This window comes from Castor canadensis, chromosome 6 (assembly GCF_047511655.1).
Source record: "Castor canadensis chromosome 6, mCasCan1.hap1v2, whole genome shotgun sequence".
Lineage (NCBI taxonomy): Eukaryota > Metazoa > Chordata > Mammalia > Rodentia > Castoridae > Castor > Castor canadensis.
In genome coordinates, this window is record NC_133391.1 from 120,093,466 (window position 1) to 120,111,365 (window position 17,900).

At 42.7% G+C, this 17,900-nt stretch overlaps 1 protein-coding gene across 1 annotated transcript in view; it reads right to left on the bottom strand.

Annotated features, from left to right (window-relative positions):
* Mccc2 (methylcrotonyl-CoA carboxylase subunit 2) overlaps nucleotides 1-13,236 on the bottom strand; it is a 77,429-nt gene extending 64,193 nt beyond the window's left edge. The window contains exons 1-2 of the mRNA XM_074077327.1: nucleotides 12,968-13,236; nucleotides 2,707-2,773 (exon numbers count right to left, since the gene is read on the bottom strand). Coding sequence (XP_073933428.1) covers nucleotides 2,707-2,773; nucleotides 12,968-13,096 — 196 coding nt within the window. The 5' untranslated portion in view covers nucleotides 13,097-13,236. The remainder of the gene's footprint in view (nucleotides 1-2,706; nucleotides 2,774-12,967) is intronic.
* Between the last annotated feature and the right edge of the window lie 4,664 nt (nucleotides 13,237-17,900).

The following is a 17,900-nucleotide window of genomic DNA, read 5'->3' on the forward strand; positions in this document are numbered from 1 at the left end:
CTTTGGGGTCTTGGAACCAATCCCCCCAGATACTGAGGGTGAACTGTAATAGGTAAAAGTAAAATAAAATGTCTGCACCCTAACAAATGCATAATTAGTCTAAAGTCAAAAGCTTAATGCTACTATTTTTTCCTAAAAGCAGACACTATAAGGGAACATTTTAATTAAAAGCATAAACTAAGTTGGGTGCCGGCATCTCACGCTTATAATCCTAGCTACTCAGTATTGAGGTTCGAAGCCAGTCACTGGCAAATAGTATGTGAGACCCTACATTGAAAAAAAATAAAGAAAAACCATCATGAAAAAAAAGGCTGGTGGACTGGCTCAAGTGGTAAAAGTACCTACCTAGCAAGCATGAGATTCTGAGTTCAAGCTTCTCTACTCAGAAGCTTCTAGACATCATCAATAGCTATAGCAAGGTAGCAGGATATAAAATCAACATAGAAAAATCATTAGCATTTCTATACACTAACAATGAGCAAACGGAAAAAGAATATATGAAAACAATTCCATTTACAATAGCCTCAAACAAAATCAAATACCTAGGTGTAAACCTAACAAAAGATGTGAAAGACCTCTACAAGGAAAACTATACACTTCTGAAGAAAGAGATTGAGGAAGACTATAGAAAGTGGAGAGATCTCCCATGCTCATGGATTGGTAGAATCAACATAGTAAAAATGTCGATACTCCCCAAAGTAATCTACATGTTTAATGCAATTCCCATCAAAATTCCAATGACATTCATTAAAGAGATTGAAAAATCTACTGTGAAATTTATATGGAAACACAAGAGGCCACGAATAGCCAAGGCAATACTCAGTCAAAAGAACAATGCAGGAGGTATCACGATACCTGACTTCAAACTATATTACAAAACAATAACAATAAAAACAGCATGGTACTGGCACAAAAACAGACGTGAAGACCAGTGGAACAGAACAGAGGATCCAGATATGAAGCCACACAACTATGAGCAACTTATCTTTGACAAAGGAGCTAAAAATATACGATGGAGAAATAGCAGCCTCTTCAACAAAAACTGCTGGGAAAACTGGTTAGCAGTCTGCAAAAAACTGAAACTAGATCCATGTATATCACCCTATACCAAGATTAACTCAAAATGGATCAAGGATCTTAATATCAGACCCCAAACTCTTAAGTTGATACAAGAAAGAGTAGGAAATACTCTGGAGTTAGTAGGTATAGGTAAGAACTTTCTCAATGAAACCCCAGCAGCACAGCAACTAAGAGATAGCATAGATAAATGGGACCTCATAAAACTAAAAAGCTTCTGTTCATCAAAAGAAATGGTCTCTAAACTGAAGAGAATACCCACAGAGTGGGAGAAAATATTTGCCAATTATACATCAGACAAAGGACTGATAACCAGAATATACAGGGAACTTAAAAAACTAAATTCTCCCAAAACTAATGAACCAATAAAGAAATGGGCAAGTGAACTAAACAGAACTTTCTCAAAAGAAGAAATTCAAATGGCCAGAAAACCCATGAGAAAATGCTCACCATCTCTAGCAATAAAGGAAATGCAAATTAAAACCACACTAAGATTCCACCTCACCCCTGTTAGAATAGCCATCATCAGCAACACCACCAACAACAGGTGTTGGCGAGGATGCGGGGAAAAAGGAACCCTCTTACACTGTTGGTGGGAATGTAGACTAGTACAACCACTCTGGAAAAAAATTTGGAGGCTACTTAAAAAGCTGGACATCGATCTACCATTTGATCCAGCAATACCACTCTTGGGGATATACCCAAAAGACTGTTACTCCAGAGGCACCTGCACATCCATGTTTATTGCAGCACTATTCACAATAGCCAAGTTATGGAAACAGCCAAGATGCCCCAGCACTGACGAATGGATTAAGAAAATGTGGTATCTATACACAATGGAATTTTATGCAGCCATGAAGAAGAACGAAATGTTATCATTCGCTGGTAAATGGATGGAATTGGAGAACATCATTCTGAGTGAGGTTAGCCTGGCCCAAAAGACCAAAAATTGTATGTTCTCCCTCATATGTGGACATTAGATCAAGGGCAAACACAACAAGGGGATTGGACTATGAGCACATGATAAAAGCGAGAGCACACAAGGGAGGGGTGAGGATAGGTAAGACACCTAAAAAACTAGCTAGCATTTGTTGCCCTTAATGCAGAGAAACTAAAGCAGATACCTTAAAGCAACTGAGGCCAATAGGAAAAGGGGACCAGGAACTAGAGAAAAGGTTAGATCAAAAAGAATTAACCTAGAAGGTAACACCCACGCACAGGAAATCAATGTGAGTCAATGCCCTGTATAGCTATCCTTATCTCAACCAGCAAAACCCCTTGTTCCTTCCTATTATTGCTTATACTCTCTCTACAACAAAATTAGAGATAAGGGCAAAATAGTTTCTGCGGGGTATCGAGGGGGGGAGCGGGAGGGGGTGGAGTGGGTGGTAAGGGAGGGGGTGGGGGCAGGGGGGAGAAATGAACCAAGCCTTGTATGCACATATGAATAATAAAAGAAAGATGGAAAAAAAAAAATAAAGAAAAACCATCATGAAAAAAAAGGCTGGTGGACTGGCTAAGTGGTAAAAGTACCTACCTAGCAAGCATGAGATTCTGAGTTCAAGCCCGAGTACCGCAAAAAAAAAAAAAAAAAAAAAAAGCATAAAGTGAAGAAAAGACTGTGCTCACCTAGTCGTACATACTGTGCTCGTTCATGGAGTTGATTTACTAGCGCTTTCATCTGCTCATAGTTCTCCTAAAATGGAAACAAAGAGGGCGTGGATAGAAATATTAGAAAGCAATTATTACCAAGATAAGGGTCAAGAAACACCTCAAGGGCTGTGAATGTAGTTTGTCATGGAGCACTTGCCTAGCATGTACAAGGACCTGGGTTCCACCCCCAGCACTGAAAGACAGAAAAGAAAGAAGGGAAGGAGAAGGGAAAGGAGAAAGAGAACGGAAGGGCAGGGAAGAGAGAAAAGAAAGAAAGAACAAGGAAAAAAGAAAGGAAGGAAAGGGAGGGAAGAAACACACCAATCTGTGCAACTCTGTGTGCCCACCACATGAGGCCACCCTACCACGCGGCCTCCAGATCGGGCTGTTTCATCCTGTAGAAAAGACTGGCTCCTGTCCCTCGTGACCACCACCCCCTCAGGTCCTTTTCTCCGAATTTCACCCCTCTTCTAAAGCCTGATTCATGTTCCACCTCACCTCAACGCCACTGGGGCTGCTCCTGCTCACTTTAACACTTCTCTTCCTTAAGCAGCTACTGGACTTAATCACCTCTGTTTGTTTTCCCATTTTAAGGAATACACACTTGTTAAAGAGGTAGAATGCCATCTTAACTGCCCTGTCTCTATCCTGAGATGCCAATCAATCAATATATCAGTATTTGCTCACTGATAAGTTATACTTTAAAATCAAACCCCTCTCCCCACAAAGTACATTCTATTTCATGTTTAAAACAGAACAAAAATCTATGCTTACATTGTTACAAATTTTCTGAGTGATACACAAGAAAATATTAGCAGTGAGAGGCAAAAAAAAAAGGGGGGGAGAGGCCTCAGCTCACTTTTCCATCTCCTATAGGGCAATACTTATATAGCCAATTATTTTTGAAACTTCAGTGTTTGCCCTACTAACATATTTTGCATATAATGTGATTGACATATCTAGCTATCTCATGCCCTTTATGTGACAGAATGTTAAACAACTTGTTAAACAATTTCATTCACAACTAGACTTTAGTATTTCCTATTTTCTACAGCCCAAGAACTCTACTACATTCTCCTGTTCTACAAAATTCAGAAAATAAATTTAAAAAGAGAGAAGCAGCATCGAATGAGGGAAAGACCCTGTGCCCCGGAGTAGCGAGAGCTCCTCCTCTGAGCACTCTCCATCTGATGGCCCTGGGGGCTGCTTGTCTTCTGATCCTACAGAAAGGGGCCTGCTGGGAACTCAGCTCAAGGAGCTGCCTGGAACAGGGATGCCCCACCTGGGTTCTACTAGGGAGCCACTGGGGAGCTTGTAAAAAGCAAAACAAAACAAAAAAATTACTGATGCCTGGTCCTTCTCCTCCAGAGTCAGGTATGACCCGGACATCAGGAGCTTTCAAAGTTCCTCAGGCCTGGCCAAGGTGGCTCAGCCTGTAATCCCAGCTACTCAGGAGGCCAAGAGTATCTTGGTTAGTGGGTGTGTGTGGAGGGGTGAATTAGTGAGACCCCATCTCAATCACTAAGCCAGACATGATAGTACACACCTGTCATCCCAGCTATGCAGGAGGCCCTAAGTAGGAGGATCACAATCCAGGCTGGCCCAGGCAAGAATGTAAGACACTATCTAAAAAATAAAGCAAAAAAGTGCTGGGGGAGTGGCTCAAGTGGTAGAGCACTTGCCCAGCAAACATGAGGCTCTGAGTTCAAACCCCAGTACCAATGAAAAAGAAAGTTCCTCAGGTGATTCTAACTTGAACCCAAACAAAGAAACCCTGGCCTCTATCTCCATTTCTGAGGTGCTACTTGGGCAAATGGAACCCACCAAAGAGAAGAGTTTGGTAAAATCCTCTTCTTTCCACACAACTTTTCCAGCTCATCATATTTGTCGATATTAACAAGAGGTAGCAAAAGCCAAGAATTTTTCTCTATTAGTATAAAACCCAGGAGATGAAATCCCTTTTATCCACACATGGCAAATGCAGAAACTCCTCAATTTGTGCAACATCAGCCCCAGGGCTTGTCTGTCCAGCCAGTAGCAACAGCATGCATACTGTCACCTGAAAAGTATGCAGGGGCTTGGAGCTGCCTTTCAGATCCCTCTGCAATGGGGGCCTGCCGGGGTGGAGACCACTCCTTGTAAGTGGGCATAAACCAAACAGTGGCAGAGAAGGGCTCAGGTTTGTGGATCCAGGGGTGTCTCCAAATCTGCCTCCAAGTGACATCTTCTTTTGAGGCTCTTTGACCATGAGCCTGGGCTACAGCCACCACACTGCAGCTCAGGGACTAGTACCCTACTTGACCTCAGCTCCTCAGTTCCCCGTGCACATTTGCAAAGCAGGCACTCTACTGCTTGAGCCACCTCCAGTCCATTTTGCTCTGGTTATTCTAGAGGTAGTAATCACGTGAATATTTACCCAGGTTGGCCTCCAGCAGAGACCCTCCCAATCTCAGCTGCACAAGTAGCTAGAATGACAGGCAGGAGCGCAAGCGGAGGCCGCCCCATGCATTGATCTTATTCATCACCTTTCAACAGGCAGGTGAGTACTGACATGACACTGCTAAGCGGAGAGGAAGTGCAGGTTTATTTCACTTCTTCAGGTCTTCTCTTGTCATCTCTACACTCACTGCAGGGTGAAAAGCCCACCTAATTAATCATCTGAGTGTTTCAAAAGCCTTGATCTAATTTAAGCATCCTTTCTTTTTTTTATGTTTCTTATTTGCTATACTTTTTTTTTTCATTTTTCTTTTATTATTCATATGTGCATACAAGGCTTGGTTCATTTCTCCCCCCTGCCCCCACCCCCTCCCTTACCACCCACTCCACCCCCTCCCGCTCCCCCCCTCGATACCCCGCAGAAACTATTTTGCCCTTATCTCTAATTTTGTTGTAGAGAGAGTATAAGCAATAATAGGAAGGAACAAGGGGTTTTGCTGGTTGAGATAAGGATAGCTATACAGGGCATTGACTCACATTGATTTCCTGTGCGTGGGTGTTACCTTCTAGGTTAATTCTTTTTGATCTAACCTTTTCTCTAGTTCCTGGTCCCCTTTTCCTATTGGCCTCAGTTGCTTTAAGGTATCTGCTTTAGTTTCTCTGTGTTAAGGGCAACAGATGCTAGCTAATTTTTTAGGTGTCTTACCTATCCTCACCCCTTCCTTGTGTGTTCTCCCTTTTATCATGTGCTCATAGTCCAATCCCCTTGTTGTGCTTGCCCTTGATCTAATGTCCACATATGAGGGAGAACATACAATTTTTGGTCTTTTGGGCCAGGCTAACCTCACTCAGAATGATGTTCTCCAATTCCATCCATTTACCAGCGAATGATAACATTTCGTTCTTCTTCATGGCTGCATAAAATTCCATTGTGTATAGATACCACATTTTCTTAATCCATTCGTCAGTGCTGGGGCATCTTGGCTGTTTCCATAACTTGGCTATTGTGAATAGTGCCGCAGTAAACATGGGTGTGCAGGTGCCTCTGGAGTAACAGTCTTTTGGGTATATCCCCAAGAGTGGTATTGCTGGATCAAATGGTAGATCGATGTCCAGCTTTTTAAGTAGCCTCCAAATTTTTTTCCAGAGTGGTTGTACTAGTCTACATTCCCACCAACAGTGTAAGAGGGTTCCTTTTTCCCCGCATCCTCGCCAACACCTGTTGTTGGTGGTGTTGCTGATGATGGCTATTCTAACAGGGGTGAGGTGGAATCTTAGTGTGGTTTTAATTTGCATTTCCTTTATTGCTAGAGATGGTGAGCATTTTCTCATGGGTTTTCTGGCCATTTGAATTTCTTCTTTTGAGAAAGTTCTGTTTAGTTCACTTGCCCATTTCTTTATTGGTTCATTAGTTTTGGGAGAATTTAGTTTTTTAAGTTCCCTATATATTCTGGTTATCAGTCCTTTGTCTGATGTATAATTGGCAAATATTTTCTCCCACTCTGTGGGTATTCTCTTCAGTTTAGAGACCATTTCTTTTGATGTACAGAAGCTTTTTAGTTTTATGAGGTCCCATTTATCTATGTTAAGCATCCTTTCTTAAATAGAGAGGGAAGGATGGAGAAAGGTTGGGGTCAACAGGTACTAAGGTTACAGTTAGATAAAAGAGAAGTTTTTGTCTTAGTATACAGTAGGCTGACTTTAGATAATAATGTACTGCATATTTCAAATACAGGATTTTTGTGTTTTCACAGAGATGATAATGTGGGCTAGGGAAGTGGCTTAAGTAGTACAGCCCTTGCTTTGTAAGCTTGAGACCTGGAGTTCAATCCCCAGTATAGAAAAAGAAAAAAAAATACATTGTTAGGCTGGGTGGGATGGTATATGCCTGTAATCCCTAGCCCTGGGGAGGAGAGAATCACGAGTTTGAGACCAACCTGTCTGGGGCAGACACTGCTGGCTGCTTAGCCATAGCCATTCTTCCCACGTTAATGAACCCTACTTTTATTGAAGGTGGCAACAATACCCAACTAGAAAAAAAGTAACAGATCCTGGCCTCCTTTTGTAGACAGGTGTGACCATGTGACTAACTTTTAACCACTGAAATGTAGGCAGAAGCTGTTAAGTCTGACTTCTAGCAAGACTTCTTAAGAAGAAGACAAGGTGATGAGGTTGCTCCTTTCATTCTCCTTTGGAACGCAGATAAAACAGAGTCTGAGCAGCCCTCTTATGTCATGAGGTAGCCTGTATTACTGGCTTCACATTCTTTCTTCTTTCCATCCTTGCCAAAGTTCACTGTTGAGAAAGCAGGGCTCCCCTTCCCACAGTTTTTGAGTCTGTCAACGGTCTTGCTTTGGCCAGTGGAATGTGGACAAAGTCACTGTATCAATTCTAAGCAGATGCCTTAAGAGGGAGCAAGGGTTTCTAGACTCTCATGTGGCCTTGCCCCCACATATCCTGCAGCCACTGCCCCTCCAGGCTGGCTCCTGGAATAAGAAGTAGGAGAATCGGACCTAGCATTGTCACAAGCAGGACTGCCAGAGCCAGCCCACAGATTCAGGAGCAAAAAAGTAAGTATTTGTTCTTCTGGCCCTGAGACCTGAGGACAGTTTGGAACACACACTACTGAACCAAAAGCTGGCCAAACAGACCATGAGATAACCTTGAAGACAGAGAGAATGGCAACAGCTCTTTTGTTGTTGTTGTTGTTGTTGTTTTGAGGCATATAAACTATTTACTAACAGACAAGGCCTACAGACTTATTTCTTCTTGGATACACCCACAGTTCAGCCATGGTAGCCAGTGGTCTTTGTGTATTGCCCTTGAACACAAAGGTCCCAGGAGATGCACAGATCTCCATGGGCTTGACTCTTCCTTAGTCACTCCACAGCTTCAGAGAGCCTGTTATCCAGACCCTGGCTATCTATTCCACCCTTTACATCCTCTGTCTGCCCAAGAGCCAGTGAAACAGCAGTTAGACGGTCCAGCCCATGCTTCCTGGGTTTGCAGCTCTCTTGGTGAGGTCAGTATCTGCTTTCTTCAACACCACATGGCAAAGTGATGGCAAAGGCCCACCCGTCCATGCTGGTGTTCGGTACTCACCAATGTGCTAGAACTTCTCAGGGGTCACAGAGATTTAGCGGAGGTGCCAGCAATGGGGTGCAGCCCGCTTGCAGAAGCAGAGCTAATATGTCCTAAGGCCATACTCTATTCTAGGCATTACTTTAAACAGTCATTAACTATTGTTAAATCCACTCACTACATTTTATCACGATTGTTAGGGCCACTGTTAGCATTTTAGTGTATTTCCCTCCAGTGTTTTCCCCTATGGAAATATGCTATATGTTAAGTCTTTGCTTTGCTTTTGTTTTGTTTTGGAGCTACTGGGGTCTGAACTCAGGCCCTTGTGCTTGGTAGGCAGGCACTCTACCACTTGAACCACGCCCCTAACCTTCTTTTGCTTATTTTCTTTTTTTTTGGGTAGGGTCTTGACAAATATGGAAATAAAAAGAATTAGGAATATGAAATATGGGAATATCAAAGAGTTAGAAGTTATAAAAAGGAGCCAAACAAAATTTTGAGCTGAAAAATACAATAACCACATGGAAAAATTCAATTCAGGAGTTTAACAGCTGATGTGAGGGGTAGAACAATCAGCAAACTAAAAAAGAAGACATTTGAAATTATTGAGTTTGAGGAACAGTACCACAAAAAAGAAAGAATGAATGAAGAGAGGTAGGTAAATAGACACCATCCTTATAGGACCATCAATATGGGACACCATCAGTACAGAACCAATATACAGAGTACAGTAATTCTAGAATGAGAAGAGAGAGAAAAAGGGGCAGAGACCTTTTATTTTATTTTTATTTATTTTTGGGGGGAGTGGTATTAGAGTTTGAACTCAGGACTGTGCACTTGGATAGCAGGCACTCTACTGCTTGAGCCACACCTCCAGTCCATTGTGCTCTGGTTATTTTGGAGATGGGGTCTTGGAAACTATTTGCCCAGGCTGGCCTCAAACCACAATCCTCCCTATCTCAGCCTCCCGAGTAACTAGGATTATAGGCATGAGCCTTTTATTTTTCTTTTTTGCCTTTATTTATTTATTTATTTATTTATTTTTGGCAGTACTGGGGTTTGAATTCGAGGACATTAGTTCAAGCAGGTACTCTACCACTTGAACCATGCCCTAACTCCAGAGGCAGAGACTTTTTGAGGAATAATGGCTGGAAATTTCTAAATTTGAGGAAGATATGAATCTACAAATCTAAGAACTAAGAAGAGATCTAAGAACTCAAAGCCATATAAAGATTTCCAACAAAGGTAAATCCCTAAGCAAATATGATTGTAATTTCAATTTATAGCTCTACTTTTTATTTATTATCTACAGGATTTAAAAGGGAAATGCATTCAAAATTTATTCTAAATCTATATTAATAAGTATATGAGATAACACATAAAGATGTAATCTGTAACATCAATAACATAGATTGAGGAGGTAGAGCTGTAAGAGATTATAGAATTTTTACATGCAGATGAGTCACACTAGTATCAATTCAAAAAAGACTGTTATGTCAGGTATGGCAGTACATATCTGTAGCTCCAGCTATTCAGGAGGCTGAGGCCAGGAGGATCATTTGTGCACAGGCCAGGAGGATCATTTGTGCACAGGAGTTCAGGGACAGCCTGGGCAACAAATCAGGACCCAGTCTCTCTAAATAATAATAATAATAATAAATTAAATTAAAATTTCAGAATAAAATAAGATTTTAAAGTTATGATCTGGAGCCAGGTGGGGTGGTTCATGCCTATTATCTCAGCACTCAGGAGGCTGAGGATTGAGATTTTTAGGCCAGCGTGGGTTACCCTGTCTCAAAAAACAAAAAAACAAAAAACTAGGGCTGGCAGAGTGACTCAAGTAGTAGAGCACCTACCTAGCACGTGTGAAGCCCAGAGTTCAAACCCCAGTACCACCAAAAAAAAGAACTCACCAAGAAGATATAACTGTTATAAGCTTATATGCACCAAACAGTATAGCTCTGAAACACATGAAGCAAAGACAGAAAGAAGAAATAGGCAGCTCTACAGTAAGGAGGCTTCAATATCCTACACTTATAGGAACACCAGACAGAAGATCAGTAAGGAAATAGGGGACTTGAAAATAGGGGACATGCAAAGAACATGCCAGCCAATAGCAGAAGAGATCCTTTTGTCAAGAGAATACTCTGCAGAAAGAACCATATGTTAGGCCATAAAATAAATTTTAATAAGTTTTAAGGGACTAAAGTCATACCAAGTATCTCTTTCCAATCACAATGGAATTTGAAATCAACAGAAAAAGTAAAACTGGAAAATTCACAAATGTATGGAAATTAAACAACACACTCCTAAACACCAAAGAGTCAAACAAGAAAAACATCAACAGACTGATACTTTCAGGGCCTCATGACGTTCTGCCACCTGAAAAAAAACAGCAGTGCCCCAGTAGTAAGATTCTCCTGAGGCTGAGCATCCACGGAGCTTAATGCCTGATGGTAGCAATGAACTTGAGCTGAGCCTCTGACATGTCCCCCCCCTCCAAGTCCTTTCAATCACAAGCCCCACCTGAGTAGGACTATGTGAGAAGCAATAATGACCTTGGATTGTCATGCTGCCTGGTACCACATTCAGGCTCTGCCACTTGCGGAGTCACCAAAACATAATGTGATCAAGAAATCTGTATTTGCTGTTATGAGCTACTGATGTTTGTAGATTGTGTGCTATAAAACACATCCTAGCAAAAGATGGTTCAAACAAAACCCATCAGCAAATATCTTATCCCTCTTCTGTCAAACTCACTCCAGCTCCTATAAACCTTCTTTTTACTAAAGACATGATCACGTACCTAATGATATTCATATCCTGCCCAGTTAGAATCTTCATTATCATCTGTGACTCCTCATTCACTTCCTCTCCTTCCATTAATCACCAACTCCCCCACTCCCACATACAAACATAACTGACAAAACTCTACTCTTTCAACTGCTGCCCAACTTACTCGCTTCCCTCAACCAATCCATCCTCCACATTGCCACACTCATGATTCTACCACATCCACAGGATCACGCCACTCATGCCTGTAATCCTAGCTACTCAGAAGGCAGACATCGGGAAGATCATGGTTTGAGGACAAGCCAGGGCAAAAAGTCTACAATACGCCATCTCAACCAATAAAAGCTGGGCTTGATGTCATGCACCTGTCATCCTGGCTATGCAGGAAGTATAAATAGGACAATGGTGGTCCAGGCCAGCCCAGGTATAAAGCAAGACCCTATCTCAGAAATAACCAAAGCAAAAAGGGCTGAAGTCATGGCTCAGGTGGTAGAGCGCCTGCTTAGCAAGTGCAAGGCCCTGAGTTCAAACCCCAGCACTGTCCACTGTGATAGTGGACAGTCTGTAAAATTAAATCTGAATGTGGCTTGCAAGGCCCTTTTCTACCTGGCCCCATAATCAATCCCATCTCCAGACACTAATCCATGAATGCCTGCCCATGACTTCCAAATCCTCACATCCACTATACAATTTTTATTTATTTTTGAGACAGAATCTTGCTACATTCCCCAGGCTGACCTTGATCTCCTGAGCTCAGAGATTGTCCTTCCTCAGCCTCCTGAGTGCTGGGACCACAGGTAGGCACCATCTCACCCAGGTTATACACTTTAAGTTTTTGTTGGTTTTTCGGTGTTGAAGATTGAACCAAGGGCCTTTGCACACTAGGCAAGTTCCCTACCACTGAGCTACATCCCCAGCACTTCACACACTTGAATAACCTAAGTTCAAGTATCTATGTTCTTGTAACTCTCTTAGTTTGTATAGTTCTTTCCCAACCAAGATCCATCTCATCAATTACTTCCTATCTGTAGTTTTCTGTGATGGCCTTTTCAAGCTTGAAACACCACTCATCACTGGCACTACCATTACCTGCTTCCTTGCTCATCTTCCTCACAAAATTCTGAGTTCCATTCCTACACATCTATACCAAATACCTAAAACAGTGCCTAGACTTCAGTAACCACTTAAATGAGTTAAACGTTCTGCCCAACTAATTGTGTGCTGTTCGCACAGTTTAGATGTTAACTGTGTAAGTTTAGAAACCATGGGACAAACTGAAATTTTCCAGCTCTCATTTCACAAGCTATGAGTTGCTTCTTTGATCTTGTGAAACCTTCCAATTCCAATAAAATTCATTTAAAGATTCTGTGGAATATGTATTTTCTATTAATAGAACAATTTAAAGACTGGTGAGCACAGCCCCGTGTTAGCTGTGCTAGGCAGGTGGTTCCCAAATCTTGCTGCCACTAGTCCCTTAAAGACTTTATTAACGCTGTAAACACCAGGACCCCACCCTAGAGTGCGCGGAGTAGGGCTCGGGCAACTGCATAAGCAACAAGCTCCCCAGGTGACAGGTTTTGAGAACCACTGATTTCAAAGACACAAAATGCACGGCCAGTGTGTGAACTAAAAGTGATCTAAGGTTTGATTGCAACGATTTTCTACTGCAAACTTCACAGCACCCTAGTGCGTCCCAGAATCATGACTGAAACTCCAGAGAAAAAAACAGGATCGGGGTCATGGCTCAAGTGGCGGCAATGAGAGGCCCCAAGTTCAATCCCCACTACCGCAAGAAAAAGACGAAAACAGATGGGAAGAGCAGCGGTTCCAGTGCGTCCTCCTCCAGCAGCTGCCTACCCTCAGCCAGCGCCGAGTCCCGCCGATCCGGCATGGGCGGACAAACCCCCGGAGCGCGCCCCCAGCCTACCTGGTAGATGGCCGAGCCCGAGTTCAGCTGGGTGCCCAGCGCAGCCACCGAATCCCCGTGATAGGCGCGCAACCCGGGGACCGCGGCGCGCGCGCAGGGCCGCAGAGCTGACCTCAGGGCAGCCCACATGGCGGCGGGAACCAAGTAAGGGAGAAGAGGAGGCGCCCCGCGTCCGCCCGCTGCCGGCTCTCCCCTGGACTGCTCGCCTGCCTAGCACTACAGCACCCCTTCAGTCCCGGCAGCCCCGGCTGAGGCCCCGCAGGTTATCGGGCCAGCCATGCACGTGCCTGCGCCGGCCGCTCCCCATTGGTCGACAGCGCGTGCCACGCCTCCCAATCCAGCCAATAAGAACAGAAGCGCAACCCCGCGAGGCCTGGTGCGCTCGCGAGCTCAGGAAAGCTGAGCAGAATTTTGCAGTGCTGAGTTAAAAGGGCTGTAGTTGAGTTTGTGATTGTGCTATTCACGTAACAATCGATACAATCACGATAGTGGCAACATTGACAACACAGGTGTATCTCACCTATCATAGGACTGCAGACGGCATAACAAGCCTCTAGCCCTTTCCCTGGAGATCTTAAACACGTCTGATTATTTTCAATATGAAATAGATTGTGGACATCAGCGTTGTGATCGTAAATAAAGGACCGTAAACTACTCATAAAAATTTAAAATATAAACAAAATGTGAACTTAAGTTTTTCATTTAAATATAGGTTGCTCAAAATTAGAAATAAGGGCAAAATAGTTTCTGCTGGGTATCGAGGGGGTGGGGAGGAGAGGAAGGGGGTGGAGTGGGTGGTAAGGGAGGGGGTGGGGGCGGGGGGGGAGAAATGACCCAAGCCTTGTATGCACATATGAATAATAAAAGAAAAAAAAGAAAAATAAATAAATATAGGTTGCTTTGGGGAGGCAGAATAAAGGGTAAGGAACACAAAAAGTATGAGTAGGGTAGAGATAGGGTGCCGCCCCCGCCCCCGTCCCCGCCCGCAAGGAAGTATACTTAGTTCCAGAATTCAAGGTGCTTATAAGAAAATTATGCAAATGACCACAAAATGCTGGAATGAGTAGGACATACACCAAAGGAACAGAATATATTCGGGAAAAGGCTGTCGCAGCAAAGCTTTCCAGAACCACTGAGTGTGGACTAAGAAGCTTGGCCAGGCTTGCTTAGTAAAAATGGAGACGAGCCTGGGCAAAGCACAAGGGGAGGAGCTAAAAGAGAAAGATTGTATTTACAATGCGTGCCTCCCGTGGTCAACAGAAAAACAGTAAAGACAGTCTTCAAAGCTATCGAGGTGATGGAATGACCTTGACATTTAAATTGCCACATTTTTGTCCAAATAGCTCTTCAATGATTCAAAATACTTAAAATCATCTTCCAAAGATAGAAAGCAGAATTGGAGTTAATTTTTTTCTTTCTTTAAATCATACATGTTTCTTATTTCTTGTAACTTTTGTTACAAGAAACGCTTTGGACACTGAACAATGTTCCCAAAACAAGTAGGAAAGTGCAGAAAGTCAAGTGACAACAAAGCCACCTAACATCTGTTAATGTCTGATGTTCTCACTAGTGGAACATTTTACATTTATGCTTAAAGGGAACGATTTGCATTTGCTACCTGATTTTTTTTTTTTTTTTTTTTTTTTTTGGTACTGGGGTTTGAATTCGGGCGCTCTAGCACTTGAATCACTCCTCCAGCCCTTGAATCACTCCTCCAGCCCTTTTTGTACTGGGTATTTTCGATATAGGGTCTCTTGAACTATTTGCCCTGGCTGGCTTCTAACCCTGATCATCCTGCTCTCTGTCGCCTGAGTAGCTAGGATTACAGACATGAGCCATCCGTACCTGGCTTGCTACCGATTTTTTAAAGAAACTTTTATACCACAAAATAAGAAAATGCATTGAATTTTAGCCCTCAGGGCCCACCTCTTCAGAGTCAGGGCTGCTTTTACCTTCTCACTCTCATCCCCCCGCTGCCCATGGCACTTTCTCACCACCACACACCTGCCTGTTCTGACTTCACCTGATGAGCTAATACACATCATTCAACACCTGGCTCAGGCCAGGCACTGGTGGCTCACACCTGTAATCCTAACTACTCAGGAAGCAGAGATCAGGAGAATCATGGTTAGAAGCCAGCCCTGGGCAAATAGTTCATGAGACCCTATCTCAAAAATACCCAATACACAAAAAGGCTGGTGGAGTGGCTCGGGAGGTATAGCACATGCCTAGCAAGAATGAAGCCCTTGAGTTCAAACCCCAGTACTACCACACCAAAAAAAAGGGGGGAGAGGGAGATATTGCATGGCTTCCTTTGGGGAAAATGATTTCCACACCAGACAAGTACACACCCTATTTTTACATTTAGTTTGATCCACTTATATGTTTCCCTTGATCTAACTCCCTTAATCCATCACATCCCCTAACACCTACCAATATAAATTGGCAAGACTCTCTTTCTAGGCTGTATTCAATAACTTTTGGGTTAAGGTATAATAACTAACTCCTCTTAAGATCTAGAAGCAAGCAGGTATGGTAGGGTGTGTCCCAAAAAGAACTGGTATCAACCCAAATGGCAAATGCCTCTGATGAAGTCACTGGTTGACTTTTAAATGAGGGCAGGCTACATAGGAAAGGGACTGTCCTTATCAGATTATACTGTACATTTAAGAGGCACCCCAACTCTATAATTCTTACTGTCAGGCCTTAGCTTTCTCCTCAGCTAAACTGCCTTGCAGCTACAGAAGATAATGGGCTCAAAACTTTGATAAAGGCCTTCTGACTCTTCACCCTTATCATAGGAATAAAGTAGATGTGCATAAAAGTTTTAGAGAAGTATTTATAGTAGGTTTATTTGTAACCCATAAATATCTATTAACAGATGAAGGATACACAGATATGCTCTGTCTTGTCACCCTCTGCCATGTTATGATGCAACATCAGTCTCTCACTAGATGCCAGGCTCCAGAACTGTGAGCTAAATCTCTATTATCTATAAATATACAAAATATTTGAAATGTACAAGATAACTGGGTGTGTGGCACATTCACACACCTATAATCCCAGCATGCAGGAGGCTGAGGCTGGAAGATCTCAAGTTCAAGGCCAACCTGGGCTCCATGGTGAGATTGTGTCTCAAAAAAAGAGAAATCAGTAATAAGTATTGGGGGAATTGGATTCCTGTTACATGATGGGGACAAAGAGAACTATGTTTGAAGCCTACTAGGTTTTTCCAGGCAATTTGTATGCCACCATACACATTCTGCATCTACTGCCGAGCTCTCACTTTGGAGGCTTGGGCCCCAGTAATTGGCAACCTTCCTGGCCACCAGAAAACTGTGGCAAGCTAACAAACTTGACTTCCAAGAACTCAAATTAAAGTTTGAGTAGCTGAACAAATGAAGAATACCATCCAGAAGGTAAGAGGAAAACAGAATGGATTATAGAAGTAGCTAGTTACCAACTGTCAGGGAAAAAACCCAACCATGATAAGGAATAAACTTCTCACAACTCCAGTGCTGAAGAAGACATAATAGATCACATTTTATTACTCATATTGAATCAAACATCAGGAACATCAGCACAGTTGTGCCAGCTCCCTGTGTCCCAAGTCTGAAGGAGAGATACAATGGGACCACAAGAAGGGTTGCATCATGGCAGAGGAACTTAAGAGGCAGACTATCTTAGTCTGTTTGTGCTGCTGTAACAAAGTATCTGAAATTAGGTAATTTATAAAGAACAGAAAATTATTTCTCATTGTCTGGAGGCAGTGAAGTCCAAGATCAAGACTCCAGAAAGTATGGTGTCTCATGAAAGCCAGGTCTCCACATCCAAGATGGCACCTTGTTGCTACATCATCCAGAGGAAGAATGTGTTCTCACTTGGCAGAAGGGATGGAAGGGGCAGAAAAAAAGGCAAAGTCAAGTTTTTTACAAGGGTACCTAATCCCACATCAGTCACCCTATAAGGGGTTTCTTAATTATCTTGCATTGGAATTTAATTTTCACTTGGTGAAGTGGTATATACCTGGTGGTCCCAGCTACTTGTAAGGCTGAGGCTAAAGGGAGGCTTGCATGAGCTCAGGAATTAAGAGGTCCTCAGCCTGGCAACATAGTGAGACACTGTCTGAAAATTAATTCACCAAAAGAAACTCAGTTTCAACACAAATTTCAGAAGGGGACACCATCATTCGACCAGCACTGGCCTTGGGGTAAAATTCAGCTGAGTGGCTGAGCACTTGCCCAACATGCATGAGGCTCTGGGTTCCAACCAAGGCAACACAAAAAGAAAAAAATAAAATAAAGAAAAATGAAGAGTTTAGAACTACATTACATGGTAGCATGTTATTTTGAAACACTGACAGATTTGTTGAAGTCTAGGCAGGGGAAAATGAGGGTGTTTAAGTCAGAGAGTTTGCAACATAAAACGTGTGACATGAAATACTCTACCTTGCTACAAGTTGGCCCCAAATTTGGTCTTCTGAGTTTGCAAAAAACAAACTACACAAGTTAAACAGAAGCACGCTTACTCCTAGTATTAAGGCCAAAGAAAAATACCTGCTTTAGGTTCAGGATTTTTTTTTTCTTTCTTTGGAGGGAGGGAGGGGAGACAGACAGTTTTGTTTTGAGACAAACCTGGCCTTGAACTCTCAATCCTCCTGCCTCAGGCTCCAAAATGCTAGGATTACATCATTGTAGTAAAAACAAAAATTTCTTTAGATGCCTGTAGTATGTCTTTAAAAGTGAGCAGAAACAAACAACAACAAAAACTACAGCCCATGCCAGGCACGAGTGGCTCACACCTGTAATCCTAGCTACTTGGGAGGCTGAGATCAGGAAGATAGGCATTCTAGGCCAGCCTGGGCAAATAGTTCACGAGACTCAATCTCCAAAATAACCAGAGCAAAAACTAGACTGGAGGTGTGGCTCAAGTG